We start from the raw sequence: 22,970 nt of genomic DNA, 5'->3' as shown, positions 1-22,970 counted from the left end.
TCTGGATCCTCTGCCACCTTCTTCCAACACTGATCATTTCTGCATCCCTGTAATCCTCTTCTAATGCAACCTACCTCAAGTGTAACTTTAGGTAGGACTCCTTCTCCTGCCAGTGGAGGTACCAGTGGCTGTGAGTGGATCCAGGGAAAGGTGAGTATATTATCTAATCCCCCCCCCCATTAAAGGTTATTTTAAAACTTTTATCTGCCATTTCAGCAAGGGTCAGCAGGTCAGACTTATACAGTGGACCTTGCTTTTACATATGTTTACTAATTAAATTTTATCGCACATCATAATTCCTATAAGACACCAAATCCCACCAAAATAAGCATTTAGAAGTATGATGTTATTTGCCACGTGGACTGCACCATATCCTAAAGCAAAATTGCTTTAGGTGTAAGGGGTTACAACAGTTCTTAAAACTGTATTAAACCCAAAATAAAAAATTTAATATATTGCAGCTTACCAATGATTAGATGTTGTGACTGCATTAGTTTTATTTAAGCTTTTTCCCTCTGTTTTCACCTGCTAATCTGGCCAGTACCACACTTTCTGTATTAGAGCACCCCCAGTCTGGATGAAGGAGCAGCAGCAGTGTTAAATGTACTAGTAGATTTAGATACCATGCTACAAAATGAATTGATATAAAAAATGCATTAATATGCAGCACTGTGCATTCATATACAATAATCCAATACACAAGTGCAAAAAATGTTAATAAAAATCAACTAGTGTCCAGTGTACAAATGACAGACTTGACTATGCAATCAAGTGTCACAATGAAAACAAATGTTCACAAGTCCTTGAAAACCAAATTCTCAGTGATACTATATCTGAAAACATTCTTCAGTAGTGCCACACTGGTGCTTTTGTGTTCCACCACTTCTCAACAGACAGACACTCACCAGAATTACATGCCTCTCTTATGACATATCAACATAAAATGCTTAAATCAATCTCTGCTCAGTCCTGCAGATTCCCCCCTCATGGAAATGTGTGCTCTCCTTCTCTTTTCTCCTCACATGTTTCACAGATATATAGAAAAATAAAATAGACCTAACAGTTTGATACCATAAAACAAGTACCGTATTTTTCCCTCCATAAGACGCACCTGACCATAAGACGCACCTAGGTTTTAGAGGCGAAAAACAAGAAAAAAAATATTCTGAACCAATGGACTGCAGACATAGTACAGGAAATGACCAGAGACTGCGGACACAGTACAGGAGATGACCAGAGACTGCGGACACGGTACAGGAGATGACCAGAGACTGCGGACACAGTACAGGAGATGACCAGAGACTGCGGACATACTACAGGAGATGACCAGAGACTGCGGACATAGTACAGGAGATGACCAGAGACTGCAGACATACTACAGGAGATGACCAGAGACTGCGGACATAGTACAGGAGATGACCAGAGACTGCAGACATAGTACAGGAGATGACTAGAGACTGCGGACACAGTACAGGAGATGACCAGAAACTGCGGACACAGTACAGGAGATGACCAGAGACTGCGGACACAGTACAGGGATGGTCAGAGACTGCAGACAAACTAGAGGAGACAGTCAGAGACTGCAGACACAGTACAGGAGATGACCAGAGACTGCGGACACAGTACAGGAGATGACCAGAGACAGCGGACACAGTACAGGAGATGACCAGAGACTGCGGACACAGTACAGGAGATGACCAGAGACTGCGGACACAGTACAGGAGATGATCAGAGACTGCGGACACAGTACAGGAGATGACCAGAGACTGTGGACACAGTACAGGGAAAATACCAGGGACACAGTACAGATGACCAGAGACTGCAGACAGTGCAGGGAATAACCAGAGACTGCAGACAGTGCAGGGGATGACCAGAGACTGCAGACAGTGCAGGGGATGACCAGAGACTGCAGACAGTGCAGGGGATGACCAAGAGACTGCTGACCTTTGGGGAGGGAGGGGGAGCGGGTACCTGAATATGACAGGTACCCGCTCCCACTTCCCCGTGGCGTTGTCTTTCCCTCTTCTTCCCGCGCCGGCTTCTGTGACAGCCGGGTGCCCACTGCGCATGTGCGAGAAGCGCTGCGCTTTGTGAATGGCCCGGCGCCTTCTGGGACCTGTCATGTGTCCCAGAAAACACTGGACCATTCACAAAGCGCAGCGCATGCGCAGTGGGCACTCGGCTGTCACAGAAGCCAGCGCGGGAAGACTGTGCAGCGCTGGAGCGAGGAACAGGTAAGGCCCTGCAGGAGAGAACAGCTGAGCGGCCGGCCCGGTATTCTGACATGGTGGCGGCAGAAATACCGGACCGGCCGCTTTATATTCGCTCCATAAGACGCACTGACGTTTTCCCCCCTTTTTTGGGGGGAAAAAGTGCGTCTTATGGAGCGAAAAATACGGTATCTTTATCCATTAAATAACTACTCACAAGGTTGACAAATAAAAAGCATCAAAGCTCACTGTATTCATGTATCTCGGCATGCCCGATGCATTTCGTCATAACAGACTTTGTCAAGGGGGTGGCTGAGTTGCATGGACTCACATTTATCATGTCTGAGCAAAGATAATTAATCCTGTCCTCACTAGATCTAAAAAACAACAAATGTAAACACTCTCTCTGCTCATGGAGGACATCTCAACAGGACTAACTGAATTTATAACCACCTTAGAAGGTGCCTCTATATAACTTCAGCTCTCTCTGGCAAGTTAGTGGAAACATTGCAATTAACATCATACATGGCAGATCTAAATTGGTGATCGATTCACCTACATGATTTAAATTTAACAGGCTACATTTAATGTCAAAATATTCCTGTTGGATGACTCCCATTATAAATAAAATGAGAATAACACTAAATCATGACAAAATAGAAGCAAATTACAACTGAAAAGACATTCAAAACAATATATAAGATATAGTATAAAATCAAATATTCTCTAAAATATCATGCCAAAGGTAAAAAAGCCTAGAATAATCCACAAGATATCATCATAAACATAAATATCATCAATAATCACTAATAAAACAATTGATATCCATCTCAATGTTCAGAAAATTAAATAGAGAATTTAAAGCATAAATCTATCCATTACTCTATTGGAACCTCTCCAATGTGGAAAAACTCTGTCAATACCCCAGAACTGTAGTAATGATGAATATCAATTGTGTGCTTCTCTAAAATGTAATGACACACCATGTTGTCTATACCCATTTTCAATGTTTTGCATGTGCTCAGCCACATGTTTTCTCAGCCCACACAGACATTGGAGGGCATATACAACATGTGTTGTGTTACAAGAGATAAAATCCCTAATCATGTGTTGTCTTTTAGTGCTGTGTGAGATAAAATGATCCATTCTCCTTTTGTTGACAGTGTCAGTTCTACTGCCTGTGCACTTACCATATGAAAAAAAGCCACTGTAGTTCAGAAAAGTTACCTGCTTTTTTAGGAGAGTCCAAGACCTTCTTAATCACTATATCCCCAAAATTTGGGGCTATTCTATATATAAATCTCAGACTATTTGGTTGTAGTGGCTCCAACACCCTTTCTATCTGAAGGATGGACCAATATTTCTGAAAAATATTCTTCACTTCTCTTTGCTGGGCATGAAAGCCTGAAATAAAGACTATAGATTTAGTTACACAAACAAATTCAAGCCAAACTAAAGCTAGAACTTTATAGGCAGTTATAGCAAAACTTCTGTTCCTTTTGGGATAAAGGTTTTACATAAATAAAGGCTTATTGTAAGTATCCTTGCCTGCTACATCTACAAGACAGCTCGTTCTGCTGAAAAACAACAAACGTAACGCCTGGATCCCCGGATGAAAATAAAGTAAATAAAGCCTATAAAAAATAATATTAATGCAACCATCACATGTAAGACTTGTTAAGCTGAAATATAATAAATGTTTACTTTGGAGTTTAATATCAATTTAAGTAGGGAAAATTACATTTACAGTACCTTTATGTGTAATAAACCTCAATTCAAAGTCTGTATTTGCCCTGTCTAGGCCTTTGCTGTAAATGGAGCCTCAATTTCTGCTAAAGTCAGGGTTAATCCTTGCCCCCTTTTGATACCAAGCTCCACTGAGTCATTTATCTGTTACAAAGCTGAGCCTCTTCAGCCTACTTGAGTTCCAGAATTTCACAATCAAAGAATGAGGACATGTTTCTTATTAGAAGAAGGTATGGTCTAGGCCTAAGATCCAAGGATTTTCCCCAGAAGCACAGGGAACAGTGTAAAGACTAACACGAGAACCTGTAAGCATGACAATGTACTGGTGTTACCTTGATACATGCAATACTGTGCAAAAGCTTTAGGCAGGTTTGAAGAAATGCTGTAAAGTAAGAATGCTTTAAGAAATATATATTTTAATTGTATTTTGTAAATTGATAAAAATAAACAAAGTGAGCAAACAGAAGAAAAATCTAAATCAAATCAATATTTGGTGTGACTACCCTTTGACTTCAAACCAATTCTTACACTTACACACACTTTGTATACAAACAAATGGCAACCACTCCAACCTATAACTAGCCTTTGCAGCAAGGAGCACATGGATGGGCAATGCAAAACAAAAGTTCCCATCTCACTTACCAGCCAGCCCGCAACTGTAGTCCACTGGGGTGTCTTGCCGTGGCCACTGCAGCTTACACATATATTTGCAAATGTGTGCGACTCAACCCCTCATTTTTAATGTGAACTGTTAGGCAGGGTCAATTCTGTTTTGTTGCAGGATGGCTGGTAAGAGAGTTGGAAATTTTTGTTTGTTTTTGATGCACACTTTGTACACTTGCACAAAGTCAGGGATTTTGTAGGATTAGAGTCAGGTGTATGATTAATCAGCTATACCAAGCAGGTGCTAATGATCATCAATTTCATATGTAGGTTGAAACAGTCATTAACAGTTGTGTAGGAGGTGAGGAACAGGCAAACTACTAAGGTGAGGTTGTGGAAGACAGTTTCATGTCACAGGCCATACAGAAGGCAAGACGGAGCACAGCAACAAGGCACAAGGTAGTTATACTGCATCAGCAAGGTCTCTCTCAAGCAAAGATTTCAAAACAGAGTGGGGTTTCAATATGTGTTTTTCAAGCTCTTTCGAAGAAGCACCATGAAATGGGCAATGTTCAGGGCTAATAGTGGTCAGCCAAGGAAATTTAATGCAGCAGATGAAAGACACATTCGGGGTTGATTTACCAAAAATAGAGAGTGCAATATCTGGTGCAGCTCTGTATAGAAATCAGCTTCCAATTTTTTTGTCAAAGCTTAATTGAACAAGCTGAAGTTAGAAGATGATTGGCTGCCATGCACAGCTGCACCAGATTTTGCGCTCTCCAGTTTTAGTGAATACCACCATGTTTGTTTCCCTTCTGCAACAGAAGATTTCCACCATTGCCATCAGCACAGAACTGACAGGTCAAAAATTCCAAAAAGCCACACCTCCTCCGATGTGAAAACAAGGCTCAGTGACTTAACTATGCACAAAAACATTGGAGCTGGGGTGCAAAAAAAGAGGGGTACAGGTGCTCTGGTCTGATTAGTCAAAGTGTGAATATTTGGCTCATGGTTGGATCTAGCGGGGTGCTGGGGTGTGTTACTCCCCCCAGATTACATTTGTGCCCCCCAAAGCCAAACACAACCCCTAAGTGTAGCCAAATGTCTCTTAAACTACAGTAATTTTGGATGAGCAGTGGGTCAACCAATAGCTCTGCTCATTTGAGTAGGAAGAGGAACTTCTGATAAGCTGCTCTGCCTCCCACCACCTCTTTAGGCAATCAGCACAGTACTGTAGCACACCTCTTCTCCAGCCCGCCACATTTGATTCAGAAGAGAAGATGCTGGCAGCCAGAGCAAGGCTAGATAGGGGTAGGAGGGAGAGGATGTAAAATACATGAAGTACGGGCTCCACCCTAGAAGGTATGATAACATTCACAGAAAATGAATGAGCCCTCTGTAATTTGATTGCTTCCTTTTAAGTTGCCTTTGCAGGATTTAGGCTGCTCAGGCTGGCAGCTTCACAGCCTTGTTAACCATTTACTGCCCCCCTGTCATGGTCTCCCCCTTGCCTGCTCTTCCTTCCTCCCCCCTCCCCTCAGTTCACAGGTGGCAGCGGCTCCCCCTCGCTCCCCTTTGATCCTTCCCCCTCCCTTCCCCTTGCAGATTCCTAATGTCCTGCACAAGCCTACATCAAAGGCTGTGCAAGACAGAAGGAAACGCCCCCTGTGGTGCGATTAGCACTTTTCCTCTGCAAAGCCAGTGAGGAGTCCGACATCTCGCTGGGCTCGCATGGCACAGCCCGCCAGGGTGTCTCTACATGGCCCCCCTGCAGGCGCAGCGCGGGCACGAGCCTTCCCGCGCTCTGCACCTGAGCACGGCCATAGTGAGGGGGGTGTGCCTCATTGCCCCGGAAACCCGACACTGGGCCGGCCGTTGCCGGGGCAACCAGGAAGCGTCCTGCTCTGGCATAAGAAGACTGGAGCAGGACCCAGCCCACCTGTTGGTCCCTTGCTCTTGAGGGAAGCGCTGTGTGGGGTCTGAGCTGAGGCTAGACCCCACAGCCAGGACCCGACCCGGCCAGGACCCAGCTTCCCTGTTGGTCCCTTGCTCTGGATAGAAGCGCTGTGTGAGGTCTGAGCTGAGGCCAGACCCAACAGCCAAGACTCCGCTGAGTCCCAGTGAGCCTGCCTGTCAGGAATGGACTTGCCAGTAATGGTGGGACTCACCTGCCTTGTGGGCTGCAGTACCAGGGCTGGCCAGCGGGTGCTCCCGGCAATCAGAGACTCAACCCTGCAGCCAGCCAAACACCTGAAGCTGATCATGCAGGTGTATTTAAGGGATGGCCAGACCTGCAGTCTCTGCCTTGGTGTGTGTTTTTCCTGGGCCTTGTATCTTGTTACCTGCATCCCTGTCCCTGTCTGACTGATTCGTTGCTGACCCTGCCTGATCCGGACCTCTGCTGACTTCTCCTGTTTCATCCCTGGCTTGTGACCCCGACCATTCTCTGCCTGACCCCCTGTACCTACCTGCCCGATTGTTATTGACCCGGCCTGCCTGACGACGCTTGCATTGTATGTACTGTTATCTGTGGGTGGTTTGGTTTGGTTCGTTTGCACTGTGTTATGTTTTAGTATTGCCCTGCGTTTATGTTTGTATTGTTAGTCTTTAATAAATTATATTGTTTATAACTTATCTGAAGCCTGCGTTTCCCTGCGTCAGTCACATACCTCTGGTCACACCCCGGAGCCCTGACACTGTCTACTGATCGCGGATTGTCCCTGGAAGGCTGAGTACCGTGAGGATCCCTGTCTGCTGATCACTGGTTGTCCCTGGAAGGCTGAGTACCGTGAGGGTCCCTGTCTGCTGATCGTTGGTTGTCCCTGGAAGGCTGAGTACCGTGAGGGTCCTTGTCTGCTGATCGCTGGTTGTCCCGGGAAAGCTGAGAACCGTGAGGGTTCCTGTCTGCTGATCGCTGGTTGTCCCTGGAAGACTGAGTACCTTGAGGTCCCTGTCTGCTGATCGCTGTTTGTCCCTGGAAAGCTGACCACCGTGAGGGTCCCTGTCTACTGGCTGCTGCCGCCCCTGAAATCGTTCCTGCACATTGTCCACTGGTTGCCCCTGGAAACTACCTGCCGTGAGTTCCCCTACCAGCCGCATGTGGCGGAGTGTGGAACTGTCCTTGTTGTGTGCCCCTTACCCGGACTGCCTTAACGTGTGCCCATATCACCCCTGCCTGGACTGCTCCATTGTACGCCCATATTTCCCTTGCCTGGACTGCCCCAATTGTGTGCCCGGATAATTGTAGCTACCTGGACTGCCCCCCGAGTGCTCGGATTATCGCTACCTGAATCGCCCTACCGTGGGCCGGATTATCACTGTTTGGACTCCTCCCTCTCCTCCCCCCTTTTGGGTACCCGGGCGCTATCCTTGTTACCCTGATTGAGTGTCTGTCCTATTTCAATAAAACTTTGTGTGTTTATCATCCTCCGTGTGCGTTCTGTCCCGCCTATGCTTCTGTCACACCCCCTAACTGTGCTTGAGAAATTGACTGTCCATAAGTTAGAATTTGGAACTGCCACTAGGACACACTTTTAGTATGTCTGCAGTCTCTGATAATCTCCTGTAGTACGTCTTCAGTCTCTGACCATCTACTGTAGGACATCTGCAGTCTCTGACTATCTCCTGTAGTATCTGCAGTCTCTGACCATCTCTTGTAGTATATCTGCAGTCTCTGCCCATCTCCTGTAGTAAGTGTGCAGTCGCTTACCATCTCCTGTAGTATGTCTGCAGTTTCTGACCATCTCCTGTAGTAGGTCTACTACAAATTTATATGCACATCACTTTGGTGTCTTGGGGGTTGCAGTTGAGGCATGCAAAACCTCAGTTAACCATCACTGCGATGTGGTCTCAAACCAAGCTATATAATAAGTGTATGAAGGTCAAAATAAGCCCTTTGTGGCTTACAACCTCTTTCATACTTGCTACAGTCCCTACCATTGGTTTATAAAGCGATCCACAGTGGATCGCTTTGCAGAGACAGCTTGCAGGCATTCAGGAGGTGATACTGCTGGCTCCTAAATGTCTGTTTTTTCCAGCCAAATTGGAATTTTGTATTGAAGTACTGCATCACAACTGCAAGCCAGTCTTTGGTTTGTGTCTGCAGCGCAGTCCCATTGACTTCAATGGACAAGTTTGACAGGCGGTACCACCCCTGAAACTTCACATGTCAAGCTAAAATTGCTACAACATAAAGCTAAGCATCAAGGTCACAGCAATGTGTACTCAGCCAAGCTGCTGTGTTCATTTAGGTCCTTTCACATTAGGCGATTTGGAATTGCAAGCAGAATCACTGCAATTTTGCCTGTGATTCCAAAATGTGACAAAATGCATTTGGGTGCTATTATTCAGTTCTCTCATTTTTTGAGGTTGTCAGTAAAAAATATTCTCCGTAGTAAATTTTTTCATGTCTTGTCAAAAAATGAAAGATGCCAAAGGTTGGCAACCCTGCACCCCCCTCCACCCCAAATGCTGTGCCAGGCAGCTGAACTCCTCCTCCTATCTCTGCACTGCACACAGCCTGGGCACCAGCAGCAGAGCTCCTCTACCCTGCACAGCACATAGCTGAAATCGGATTCCCTTACACAGACATGATCTGCACAGTGTGTAGCTGGCTGCTATGTTGCAGTTCTGATCTGTGAAGTTCCTAGTTCGCAAAGCCAGCGCTGGTGCAGTAGCCAGCTACACACCATGCAGAATGTGGCTGTGTGTAAGTAAATCCAGTTTCAGCTATGTGCTGTGTGCCCAGGATCTGCTCTGCCAGCAGTGACCCCTGTCCTCAGCTCTGATGACCCATGTACACTGCCCAACTGATTCCTTTACACTCTTCTACTGACATCCCATCCTTTGCCCTGTTGACCCCTGTACACTGCCCTGCAAACTGCTGACCCTTTCCTGTGCCCCCCTGACATTTGTTACTGCACCACCCCCATCAGACCGGCTAGATCCGGCCTTGAATTGGCTGCAGCAGGAGGCAGTTTGTTCACCGAAGGGCTACACAGCAGTACAATAATAATTGTCTGCAGGCAACAGTGAAGCTGGTGGAGGTTCTTGGCAAGTTTGGGGCTGCATTTCTGAAAACAGAGTTGGCAATTTGGTCAGGATCAATGCTGTCCTCAATCCTAAGAAATACAGGCAGATATTTCTCCATCATGCCATACCATCAGGGAGGCATGTGAATGGCCCCAAATTTATTCTACAGCAGAACAATGACCCCAGATATACAGCCAATGTCATTAAAACTATCTTCAGCTTAAAGAAGAACAAGGAGTCTTGAAAGTCATGATTTGGCCCCACAGAATCCAGATCTCAACATTGTGGAGACTGTCTGTGATTACATAAAGAGTTAGAAGGATTTGAGGCAACCTACATCCACAAAAAAATATGTGGCTAATTCTCCAAGATGTTCAGAGCAACCTACCTGCTGAGTTCCTTCACAAACATGGTGCAAGTGTGTTTTGAAGACAAAGGGTGGCCCAATGTTATTTTGATTTGGAATTCTCTCATTTGGTTTCCATTTTAATAATTGATAAATAAACTATTAACACATATATTTCTGAAAGCATTTACAGCAATTTCACACCTGCCTAAGATGTTTGCACAGTAGTGTGTATGTGTATATTACAGTATTACATGTACTGGATATTAATGCAGGTATATGCTGCTCTTGTAAAGAAGGCCCTACAATAAAAACCAAGGTTAATACTTCTCTTCTTTACAAGTTAGAACCAGATATGGTGTTACTATTAGACAGCACTGACTTAATTCACTAGTTGCCAATAAAACCTAACACCCTACTAATGAAAGCAGGACACTTTCTACACTGGTATGATGGTAATTGCAGTGTTATTTGCAGTCTGATCCCAAGTTCTTGCAAGTATGCAAATAAACAAACATCTAATGTAACATCTTTGGCACTTGCCCATAGGTTTTGAACATTATATTTAAATTGTCATATATCCTTATCATACAGCAGAAGACAAGAATGGATGTCCGTGAACTAAGAGCAATTGCACATCATGTGTTGACATAGGCTGCATTTTAATCAGAAGTTTCTGTATTATTCATAAACGCTACAAAAACAGCTATCACTCACACAGTTGTAAATGCAATATACTAACCTAAATATGCTTGTTATAACAAGATGTACACAGTTTTTATACATATGAGACATTTCGTTTTTCTTGTGCTTTATATCTCAGGGTTATATTTCAACTTTAACAATATGCTAATATTTCAGCAATCTTATAGATTTACATAAATATCATTCAATATTAATTTATATAATTTTCATGTCCTATTTAAATGCAAGATGCTTCTTAAACAGAAAAATAGCCCTATGTCTATAATTCAGATATAGGGCTCACAGTGAAAACAGGATCAATATTCTACAAAGTAAACGAGTGGAAACAGACAGGGCCTTGGCACAGCCGATCGATATGAAAACCTCAGCCGCCATCCAAAAAACCTTCCCGTGAAGCAAATTTATCGGCTTAGCCTTTAGGGACAGCATTTTCAATTAAAGGCAGCTGTAAAGGATCAACATCCACTCTGCAGACCCGTTTATTCTGGGCAACTCCTGTAAGCCAGAGTTGAAGGGTTGATGAATGACTGAGGTTGACGGATGAAAAGCAGTTAGGGGTTGAAAACCTGTAGAGTTTTAACTCCTTCACTAGTTCTTTTTAGCAAACTCAGCAAAGAAATATTGGCATTCAGAATTCTGCAAACTAACGGCATACATTTATAATTCTACCAAGGTGAAGACATTCAACATGAAAAATATTCCTTTCAGTAAGAAGTTGATGCACAAGATATATCGACATATAGGAAAAACTTGACCAAGCTAGTAGTTTTAGACATGGTGGCTGATAGCCCTAAAGGTGTCGGTCTTTGGTAGTTTGTGATCTGTAAATACTAGAGATTCTTTATATGGCCCTACAGAACAGACAGTGCACAGTCCACACGTGTTTATCTGCCGCTTTTCTGACGTAATCACCCAGGCGGCCAGGGCTGGAAATGCTGACAAATTACATTAAAATGAGCTGAAACTTCAGCCTTACCTTCAGGCTTGTACTGTTGTACCACCTCGGGGTTCCCATGCAGCAAAGGGTGAGCGGATATTCCACCACGGCTACAAATTGGGCAATTGATACTGCTGGTTTAATATTGGATGACAATGCTGCTTTTTTTTTATACTGGAATAAATCTATTAACTTTTATTGGAACCAATTGCTTGGTTATTCTATAACAAGCCTATGCCCTCAAGTGCTGTTTCTTCTGACCTCTTTCGTCCCAATACTTTTGGCAATATAGTGTATCTCTACTGAATAGGTAGTTGTTCTACAAAATACATGAACAATGTATTCCAACAGTAAATATCTCATTTCCAGTTAATATATTCTTTTTAACCTACAGAACAAACATTTGGCAAGTTTAATAGATAACATTGCATTGCTTTTATTTTAAAAAAGTTGGTAAATGTTTCCATTGCAACATCCATCCAGCATATAAGCTTTTCATGCCCTGATCAAACCCCTCATCCCCACCTAAAAATCTTACAACCATATCTAAAAAATAAAGAGATATACACTGCTCCAGAAAAATTAAAGGAACACTTTTTAATCAGAGCATGAAGTAAATTAAACTCCTGGGATATTGATCTGGTCAGTTAAGTAGCAGAGGGGGTTCTTAACCAGTTTCAGCTGCTTTGGTGTTAAGGAATTTAACAACAGGTGCACTAGATGAGCAACAATGAAACAACCCCCAAAACAGGAACGGTTTTTGCATTTGCCTAGGGTCAGTGTCACTACTAGTAGCATGAGGCGATACCTGGACCCTACAGAGGTTGCACAGGCAGTCCAACTCCTCCAGGATGGCACATCAATATGTGCCATTGTCAGAAGGTTTGCTGTGTCTCCCAGCACAGTCTGAAGAGCATGGAGGAGATTCCAGGAGACAGGCAGTGACTCTAGGAAAGCTGAATAGGGCTGTAGAAGGTCCTTAACCCATTAGCAATACCGGACTAAGTCATTGAGCTCAATGGGTGAAAGCCCTCCTCCCTCTCCATGAGCTTGAGGTTAGTAGCATAGATTACAGGTCCTGCCCTCTACTCCTGAAGAGACCAAGGTGGCCACTTCTTCTGCATACTCCCACCCCATCCTCTTCTCATTCCTCTGTTTACACCCTCCACAAGATTCACTATCTGTATCCACTGTTGAATCTGTGGCCTCAAGCAGTAGTGAGGAAAGTTTGGCAGGGGGTGTGGTAGGCTTACCATCAAGCAGAGAAGAGGGTCAGTATCATCACGCTGAGTGGGAACAAGCATGAGCTGGAACCTCACCGTAAGTCTCGTAACTCCTCTCCACCATCTCAAGCAGCATCCTTGCAGCCATATTTGTTTTTTGTTACAGCTGCTGGAGTGGACAAAAACAGTAGAGTTGAATTACTAAAGGCAAACAGTCCATGCACTGCAAGTGCACTTCAAGAACAGTTGCTTTAGATCTAAGGGGATGCTCTCAAACATAGGGAAGCTCTACTGATTTCTATCATCTGATCATGTGCAAGCAAAAATGCTGTTTTTTTATTTCCCTTGCATGTTAATTGGTATTCTATACTGAAGTTTCTTTGTCATTTACTAAGCTCTGGAGCAACTGTACTTGCAGTGCACAGTATATTTACCTTTAGTAAATCAACTCCAATGTCTCCTAATTGGCCCTGATCTGAATTTGATCTCCCTTTGACTATTACACTAGGCTGCTACTCAGCCTCTAACTAACAATTGAAACTAGAGCTCCCCCTAGCTAACTAGGAGGGTGCTATATAATCATCTCCATGCCCAGCTTGTAAAAACTATTGACTTTAGAGCTGGCCCTATTCCAGCTAGTGTGGTTGGTCCCATTCCCCCAGTTTGTGGTTATTATCATTTTGAGCCCAGAAGGCAATGCCTGCTCTCCACTAGCATGTTCAATGCTAATATATGAATAAAGATAATGCAAGTAGAAAATCCTATTGGGGAACTATGTCACCATCCAAGAGGAAGCACAAAGCAGTCTACTCCAAAGTAGTAGGAAAAAGAACACATTTGCCACATCTCCTGACATAGCTTGCATCCACAGGTCTGTAGACATAAGTGAATGGAGAACGCCTAATGGGAAAAGGCTGGCCTCCCTCCCACAGGTGGCATTTGTTTCACACTTGTTGCCGAAACAGACCAGACTGCCTTTATCGTACAATATGTAGTCGCATACCAGAGATGTCATCCCCGTTTGCCTTAGCTGCCATTACATTTATTTTCCTGCGTACAGTGACTGGGTGCCATTTTGGAAGGATCTACCCATACACCCTTTTGCTCATGCGCCTTGTGCATGCCCTCTGGGGCATGCAACATTGGGACTGTGATCACTGTCTGCCATGGACACAGCAGATCACAGATCGGATACAGGGCTGCTGTCATTGGCCCTGTATCATGTGATCACTGTGACCAAACAAAGGCTGTCATCATTACAGCTGTTGTTTACTACTGTGACTGCTATGGTTGGTTACAGCAATCACAGTAGTAAGCAATGGCTGCATGAATGCAGCCAAAGTGTTAGCAAAGTGATTGCTTTTACAGTTTTCATGATTAGGTGATAGGTAGCCAGGTAATCTGATATATAGTTTATGCCCCTAGAAACCCTGAAGGTACTGCTTGGATTTTGGCCCCTCTATCTGGCTAAGCTGTAAAAAAGTCTCACATGTGGTATTGGCACACTCGGAAAGAGTAGCAGAATGTGTTTTGGGGGGTAATTCTAAGTATGCCTATGCTGTGTGTTTGAAATATCTTATTAACCACTTAAGCTCTGGAAGGTTTTTCCCCTTCATGACCAGGGAATTTTATGCTATCCTGCATTGCGCTACTGGCAATTGCACAGTCATGCAACACTGTACCCAAATGAAATTTAGATCATTTTTTTATACATAAATAGAACTTTCTTTTGGTGGTCTTTGATCACTACTGGATTTTTGTTTTTTATTAAATGAAAAAGGAACCAAAAATAAAATATATTTTTTTTACTTTCTGCTATAAAACATATTCAACAACAGAAAATGTATTCATAAATTTAAGTCAAAATGTACTCTATTACATGTTTTTGGTAAAAATGTCAGTGATCAGTGACTTATAGTTGGACTGTGATAGTGCAGAGGGCAATCTGACATTGGCTGACACTGACTTCAACAATGACATTAATACAGTGATCAATGATAATACTATACACTGTCACTGTACTAATGACACTGGCTGGGAAGGGGTTAACATCATGGATTAACTGTGTACCTAACAGTGTGTAATGTGTGCTGCTTTAACTAAGAGATGTGGATGTTTTTTTTCCGTGCCTTGCAGGGAGAAAAACAGCCACATCACTGCTCTGTGTACAGAGTTCTGTGTTTTTAATAAACACAGGGCTCTGTACTGTGATTCAATAAGCCAATCAGCAGGACCAAGCCATAAATTTGCTGGGACCTGCTGACTAACTTGCTTTGTACCAAATGACAGCAAGATGGGGCAGCAGGCATGCGCGCACCCCCTACCCAGTAATGCTGGATCACATACATGTACGCAATCCAGCAGAGTGGCCAAACACCTGCAGTAAAAAGGCAGTGGGTAGTTTGCAAATGGTTAATTGATAACTTTGTGTAAAAGAAATACATTATCATTTTTATTTCACATTCTCCAAAAATTTGTGGCAAAAATATGACGTTTAAAAGACTCACAGTATCTCTTAGAAAATACTTTGGGATGCCAGTCCTCCTGGCTCTGAACTTTTAGTGTAATAATGGGTAATAGCTTTGGGTCTCCAGTATGATTTTAATAGAAAAAGCTCTTGACGGGATACCGCCCCTCCTTACTTTCTCAAATGAGAAAAGTTCTTTCATTTCTTCCACTATATGTAACACAGTTTGTGAATGGGAGAGAGAATTCTGTCTATCATTGGACTCTGCTCTATTCAGAGATTGTGTTACATGCAGTGAAAGCAATGATAGGACTTTTGCCAGTGTAGGAGGAGGGGGCAGGGAGCTTTTTCTACTGAATTCTGCCTGAAAAACCCCAAAGCTTTTGCTGAAAGAGGACCGATATCCCTGCAGTGAAGATTTCTCCAGGATCCATGTTCCTGCATGACATGGGACATACAGGTAAATTAAATTTCTAAAGCTGTAGGAACAAAAACATTTTTTTGGCTAAACTTCATCTTTAACCACTTTTAGTAAACTGTGTTTTGAATAAGACCTAAACCACCCAGCTTTTCATTTAAAAACATAACATGAGAGGTTATTAAGTTTGCTGAAAAAAAGTCCCCAAAAATATTGTACTAAATACATGCACAGTCTTTAAACACTTTCACTAGGCTACTTTATCAGGAACACCCAAACCAGTTTGTAATCAATACAAAAAAAAAATATTTTAGTGCCCACGATTACTGAATTTATACATTGTCACTAGATCACTTTTTGAACACAATCCCCACCAGCTATTTTAAAATCAGGAAATCAACATTACAGCTTTATCCATTAAATGGAAAAACAACCCAAAATACTATAGTGCCTATGCGTACAGTATTTAAATGATTTTACTAGGCTTTATTTTGAATAGGACTACCACCAGCTCTCTTGAAATAAATAAAAAAAAACATCAGATTGAAATTTATTTGCAGAACAAAAACTCAAATATGGCAGCTCCTACATACATAATAATTAAATAAAATTTCTTTTTAGCCCCATTTTGAACAGGGCCACCACCAGCCATTTTTCAATTGAGAAATCAATATCAGAATGCAATTTATTCTCAGAATAAATCCTCCAAAACTTAATTGTCCTTAAATGTTTAGTATTAATTCACTCATATGTGGCTGCCTTTTTGTTAAACAACCCCACAAGTCATTTTAAAGTCTAATCAACATTAGAATGTAATTTATTCACATAAAAAGCCCTAAAACAATGTAAGTGCCATTTTTAATTACTTTTACTAGGCCCTATTTTGAACAGCCCCCCCAACAACCATACTAAAATCTAATAACCAACATTTGAACGTAATTTTGTTCGCAGGAAGTTATTTGAATTAATCCCCATTTTGAAACAGGACCACTACCAGCCCATATTAGAGTGCAATTTATTGACAGAAAAAAGCACCCAAAATTAAATCTCTTTCGAACAGGAGCCTATGATCGGTTTTAAAATCAAGACAAAATTAACTCCTTTCTGCTGGCGCCTCCAGGCCCTTTAAGAGGTTTCAGATGCTGGAAGGCGGAGAAGGGCATTTTGGTCATGTGACCACCATGATTAGCTGTCACAGAGGTCACATGATCAGAAATCTTCCAATTGCAAGTAGAGATAATCAGTACATTGTGCATATAAGGGAGCGTGACAGTCACTCCTGTCAGGCAAGAGAAGCAGAAGCTCCCTATGCACCCCCTATACCACAGATTAGGAGTTCTGCCACTGCTATGCCCTATTCTGAACTGGACTCCTACCAGTCATTCAACTTTGTAGTTCCTAATTGTGCAGTATTAACTCATTTATACCAGGCCCGATTTTGAACAAGAACCCAGCAAGCCATCTTAAAACTGGAACATGGTATTTAAAATGTTTCTTGCCTAATAAATGGGCTTAAACAGATGACATCCATTTTCATCCATTCAGATCCATCTAAACAGAAAATGATGCAGCTTGGTTCCTTTAAAAAAAGGAAAAAAAAAAAAAACCTTCACAGACACAGATGTAGGTGGATGTAAATGGATTATTATCCATTTACATTTGCATACATCTCTGTCCATTCAGGCCCATTTTTTTTTTTAAATGAATAAGGCTGCTTCCTTTTCCATTTAGATGGATCTGAATGGATGCAAATAAATGTCATCAGTTTTACATCTGTTCCTTTTAAGGTAAAAAACATCATTCTGTTTATACACTGCTCAAAAAAATTAAAGGAACACTCTGAAAATACATCAGATCTCAATGGGGAAAAATATCATGCTGGATATATATACACTGATATGGACTGGGTAAAGTGTTAGGAACAGAAAAAAAGGAAAAAAAATCCTGTGCTACACCCCAGACAATACAATATGTGAATAAATGTGTGAAAAAAATATATATTCTGAAACAATAGTGAAACAATTAGTGAACTGCTTCTACTTTTTCCCTGAACACCAGAAAATACAAAACATACAAAAAATGAGTGTGCTCTACACTAAAAAAATCATAAATAATAATAAATCAAATAAATACTGCTACATAAAAAATGTGCATAAATTAATTGGAATTATATAAGTCCACATTCATATATTAAATAATTAAAATTCCCAAAATCTAATAACACAGTGCTGTGTGCTAAAGAAATTCTCCAACGGAAAGTGCATAGGTGTCCACAAATGCTTGACATAAAAGAAAAAAAATCAGCCTCTTACCAGACACTTTGATCTCCAATCAAGAGATCAAAGGAGCAGATGGTGTTCAGATCCACACTGACACCCTAGTTAGCCTTATCAAGGAGATGAATGGAAGATGAATGGATGACTGCAGGTTCACTTGAACGAATCCATCACATCAGACAGCTCTCCACATCATGCAAGGAAAGGTTTAAAACAGAAGAAGAAAACTTCATAGTGCGACGCGATAAACCAGCAAAAAATGTATTAAAGTATTGCACTTACATAGATAATGTGCATAAAGTCAGTGTAAACATTTAAAATTCCTGCAGCGTCCACCGGCCAGAATAAGGTGACGTCACAGAAAGCTCCGCCCAATGCGCGTTTCTCCAAGAATGGCGTCCTCTGGGATTGGAGAACATTTCTCCACGGCTTCTCCAGACCCTTTGGCAGACGTGCCAATTCTGGTGTTCAATGGCAAATGCGAATCAAGCGCTATGGTACCAGGCAGTGAGCACAGGGCCCACTAAAGGCTGTCGGGCCCTCAAGCCACTCTCATGAAGAATATTTCTGATTGTTTGGTCAGAAACATTCACACCAGTGGCCTGCTTCGTAGGGCTCTGGCAGTCCTCATCCTGTTCCTCCTTGTACAAAGGAGCAGATACCGGTCCTACTGATGGGATAAGGTCCTTCTATGGCCCTATCCAGCTCTCCTAGAGTAACTGCCTATCTCGTGGAATCTCCTTCATGCTCTTGAGACTGTGCTGGGAGACACAGCAAACCTTTTGGCAATGGCACGTATTGATGTGCCATCCTGGAGGAGTTGGATTGCCTGTGCAACCTCTATAGGGTCCTGGTATTGCCTCGTGCTACCAGCAGTGACACTGACCCTAGCCAAATGCAAAACTAGGGAAAAACAGTCAGAAAAGATGAGTAGGGAAAAAAATCTCAGTGGCCCCCAACTGTAAAACCATTCCTGTTTTGGGGGTCGTCTCATTGCATCTGTTGTTCATTTCACTAACACCAAAGCAGCTAAAACTGATTAACAACCCCCTCTGCTGCGTAACTGACCAGATCAATATCCCAGGAGTTTAATTGACGTGATGCAATACTCTGATTAAAAAGTGTTCCTTTAGTTGTTTTGATCAGTGTACATTTGTTACCTTTGACTTCAACACCAAAAAAAAAAAACAGATGCAAAAGTGGATGTGCATTGAACTGAATGGCAAACTGATGTAAACTGAACTGAAGACGGATCTGCAAACTTAGTGTAAACTAATGTAATCTGAAGAATAAAAGGCAAAAAAAAGGCAACTGAACTGATTGACACCCATGTGAAAGGACCTTGAAATTTGATTCATGGCGGTCAAAAAAGTCTCAAAATTATTCAGAGTTGCACTGTCTTGTTCTACAAAAGGGAGGCCCAAGCTAGGGCTTCCTCTGTCAAGAGGTTGATAACAAACAATACCTTCTTTTTCTGACAATTACAGTAGGTTGCATTTGGAACTATATAAAACATTGGTTAAAGAAACCCCTGTAATGCTGGCAGTCTTCATCGAACTTGAGTGGTAAAGGTATACGTTCATTATCATCATCTCAGGAATGTAAGTCCACCAATTGTCTCTGCAGAGCATGGATTTGCTCCCGTTGCCCTCTTACCACATCTTGCAGTTTTGAAAATTTTTCTTTTTAGGTAACACTTAACTCTTGCAGCTCTGCAATTTGCTGCCTGAAAGGAACCACAGTAGTTGCTATAGTGATCTCCATGTTTGGGCCAGAGTATTCTGTCACAGGTGTCAGGCTCAGAAACCAGTAGCTATAGCAGTACAAAGGTTCCCACTGACCAGCAGGATAAGTACATGAGCAGTCACACAGTGATGCAGTCTTCATTAGCAGATGTAGCAGGTAGGGATCAAGCAGAAGCCAAGTCAGTAAACATGCCAAAGGTCGGTAACAAGTGGTTGCAGACTGGGATCAAGCAGAAGAATAGTTGAGGAACAAGTCAAAGGTTGGCAGTGAAGATATGGTCAGCAGCAGGAGTGACAAGAACAAGATATTAGATGGAGAGCAGCACAATAATCTGGCAAACAGAAAGTGCAAGGGCATAGTTTAAATAGAAGGTTCATGGGAGGAGCAAGAAGCTCTAGGTTCACCAGAAACAAGCTAGAATGTAATGTTGTGTAGGGATCAAGCAGGAAGCTGTCCAGCATCTCAGTTGGCTCAGCAAGAAGAGCTACGGCCAGACACAGTAGAGGTTGCAGGTTCAGGTCCATATCCTGAGGGGATGTTTTAATGCTGTATTTTCTTTTCCAACAAGTTTACCTTTTGTCTCAAATGTCTATTGTGACGGAGCTGTAATTGGAGTAGAACACACATGGAAAGCAGGAGTACACACAACGCTTTTATTGAAAGACAGGGATAGCAGAGTTCTAGTAGGCAAAGGGCTAAGTCCGCAACTCGGGGTTGGCACACAGTAGGGATAGCAGAGTTCTGGTGGACAAAGAGTTAAATCTGTAACACAGGCTGGACACAAAGCGGGGGTAGCAGAACTCTGACAGACAAAGGGTTAAGTCCGTATCAGAGGTTGGGCACACAGCAGAGATGGCAGATTTCTGGCAGGCAAAGGGTTAATCTGCACAAGAAAGTGGGCACACAGCAGAGATGGCAGAGTTCTGGCAGGCAAAGGGTTAATCTGCACAAGGAACTGGACACACAGCAGGAATGGACAAGGAGTCAGCACAACAGGGGCTACGTCCTTGGCACAGGGTGGCACTCTAGCACAGCAGAGCTTAGCCCAGAGTCAAAGAGCAACAATCTGGACCCAGAGTGGCAGGCCACAAACTGGTACAGCACAGCCTAGGAGCACAGTGCATCAATTCAGGGACTCACCAGCCAACAGTGGTCCCAGTAGAGGAAGTCTTGGCAGGTCCAGAGGGCAGAGGTCCTTCACCAACTCATCATGGGTCCTTGGAGGCCTGTGTGTCCTGCCCACAGCTTCAAGACCACATAAGCAACAATTGACGGAAGAGCAGAGGGTAGAGGAAAGTCCCAGCGTCCAAAAAGCCACACAGACAATGCAGAACTACAAGTCACAGCAGTGCAGACAGCAAAGCACAGAACTATCTATCTCAGCAGTTTAATGCATCTTCTCAGGAGACCTGCAAGCATGAGCTCCTCTGTCCATCACTGAAGTAAGCTCTGAACATTCTCTTACCATAGGTACATTATATTGTCCTTTGAATTTGACCAAACCTCAAGCCCCCCGGTTCCAACATGTCTGGCTTTTCCCAGATGCAGTACACCATGCTGTCTGTGCCTCCCACTGAGATCAACCTCATATCCCACTGCCTATGGGGCACAGGAACTCGTAGATTTAATTAAACAGACAAGCTGCCTGCTCGACACACTTGTTGATTTCAACAAAGCAACACAAAAATAAAATAATATTTCTGCTCTCTGTCACGTCCATGTTCTAGCAGTGCTGTAAAGGTTCCAGGTAGTTTTTACTAAACTTGACAGACAACAGTAAATTTTTGATCAGCAGATATTTCCTCTAATGTAGCATTAAATAAACTTTATATTTAAAGAGATGCCTGCAATCCCTAGCTTTCTTGCCAGTTTGAAGAATGTGTCTCATGCCCTTGCAATGATTTTTGTTGGGGGTCCACTCCTAGGCAGAAAACCAATGGTGACTTTTTTTTTTTTTTCCATTTTTAGTTCAACAGATTTCTGTTGTGAAGGTCAGGCATGTACAGCAGATGAAAAGCTCAACTGGTATAACTGAAATACCTAATGGCAAATATCTCTCTTCAAGATGTTATTACCACAAGGGTACATGTACTTTCTCCATCAAAGACACCTGCAGATGAACTCCTTTCCTAAATAAAGATACAGCATTGTAAATGTTGTATGCAGTGTTTGTTAAAAAGACTGTATTTATTCAAATAATTTAGAAATGGATCAAATCACATTTTATGCGCCACGTGCAGATTTCTATAAAAAAAGAAAGAGGTCAGACTAGGCTAGTACAGTAGTCTAATTTGCTGGGAGTTGTGTAGCCTTTTCAGGTGTGTAGTTACCTCTACTTAGGCTTTTGTCAGTCACACAGAAGGACTCTTCTGTACTCTAAATAAAAGATGATTATAATACCAGAGATGTGAGCCAAAAGAGACCTGTTTCTAATACTTGCTTAAGGCAAGTCTGTTGTGCCTTCCCCTATGACAAGAGACCTTTGTAATCACACAATTCTTCAGTACCATTATATATAAATAAGTATATCTTATGCATGATGCTATATTAATATCATTGGTTTTGTTTTTAGTTTAACTTAAATAAAAGAAGTAGGATTCAACTGGCATAAGTTCTGTTGGTTTGCACCCTTTTCCTGATAGGCCAGGGGCGGACTGACTATTTGGAAACTCGGGCACTGCCCTGAGGGCCCGGGGTCAGTAGGGGGCCCCATGAGATGCCCCTGGTACCTTTTTCATAGGCTTTTTTGAGTTTGGGCAAGGACACAGGGGCCCCATGATCCCCTATTGCCCAGGGGGGCCCCATGAGTTGTCAGTCCGCCCCTGTGATAGGCCATTTTATATCACATTTTACCTCAAGTAAAGAAACACTTCCATTCTGCATTTCGTATCAATGCACACTAAACATACATTAGTTCAACAGGTTACCAGCATACCACACAGTCTTACACCCAGGCTAGCAGATGTACTGTGAGTGCTCTTCTCCATGTGGTGGGCCTTCTTCTCTTCAGATGCATCATCCCTGTGTTGCTAGGCTCCCATCTTTAAGTCCAAGATACATGGAAAGGTATACTTAAATGTGAAGTCCTCCAACAGCAATTATTCTGAATTCAGTGTTAAGAAACTATTGTATAATTATAATCTTATTTAGTACAATACAGAATATAGCTGAATAGGGAAACAATAATGGTTATGCTGAATATATTATTACATTCAATAACATTATGCTAACATTACGCTGTGCATACAGTTTCTCCAGATCA

At 42.6% G+C, this 22,970-nt stretch overlaps 1 protein-coding gene across 1 annotated transcript in view; it reads right to left on the bottom strand.

Moving 5' to 3' along the window:
• The window catches only part of IP6K3 (inositol hexakisphosphate kinase 3), a 236,650-nt gene that overhangs the window by 4,933 nt on the left and 208,747 nt on the right, over positions 1 to 22,970 (bottom strand). Inside the window, 2 exon segments of the mRNA XM_089673602.1 lie at positions 9,418 to 9,431; positions 22,640 to 22,811. Of these exon segments, the coding sequence (XP_089529728.1) occupies positions 9,418 to 9,431; positions 22,640 to 22,811 (186 nt within the window).

Source organism: Staurois parvus, unplaced genomic scaffold (genome assembly GCF_062004578.1).
Source record: "Staurois parvus isolate SC_StPar_1 unplaced genomic scaffold, SC_StPar_1.0 ptg000142l, whole genome shotgun sequence".
NCBI classification, from domain to species: domain Eukaryota; kingdom Metazoa; phylum Chordata; class Amphibia; order Anura; family Ranidae; genus Staurois; species Staurois parvus.
The sequence above is the reverse complement of the archived record's forward strand: the minus strand, read 5'-3'. Positions and strand labels throughout refer to the sequence as shown.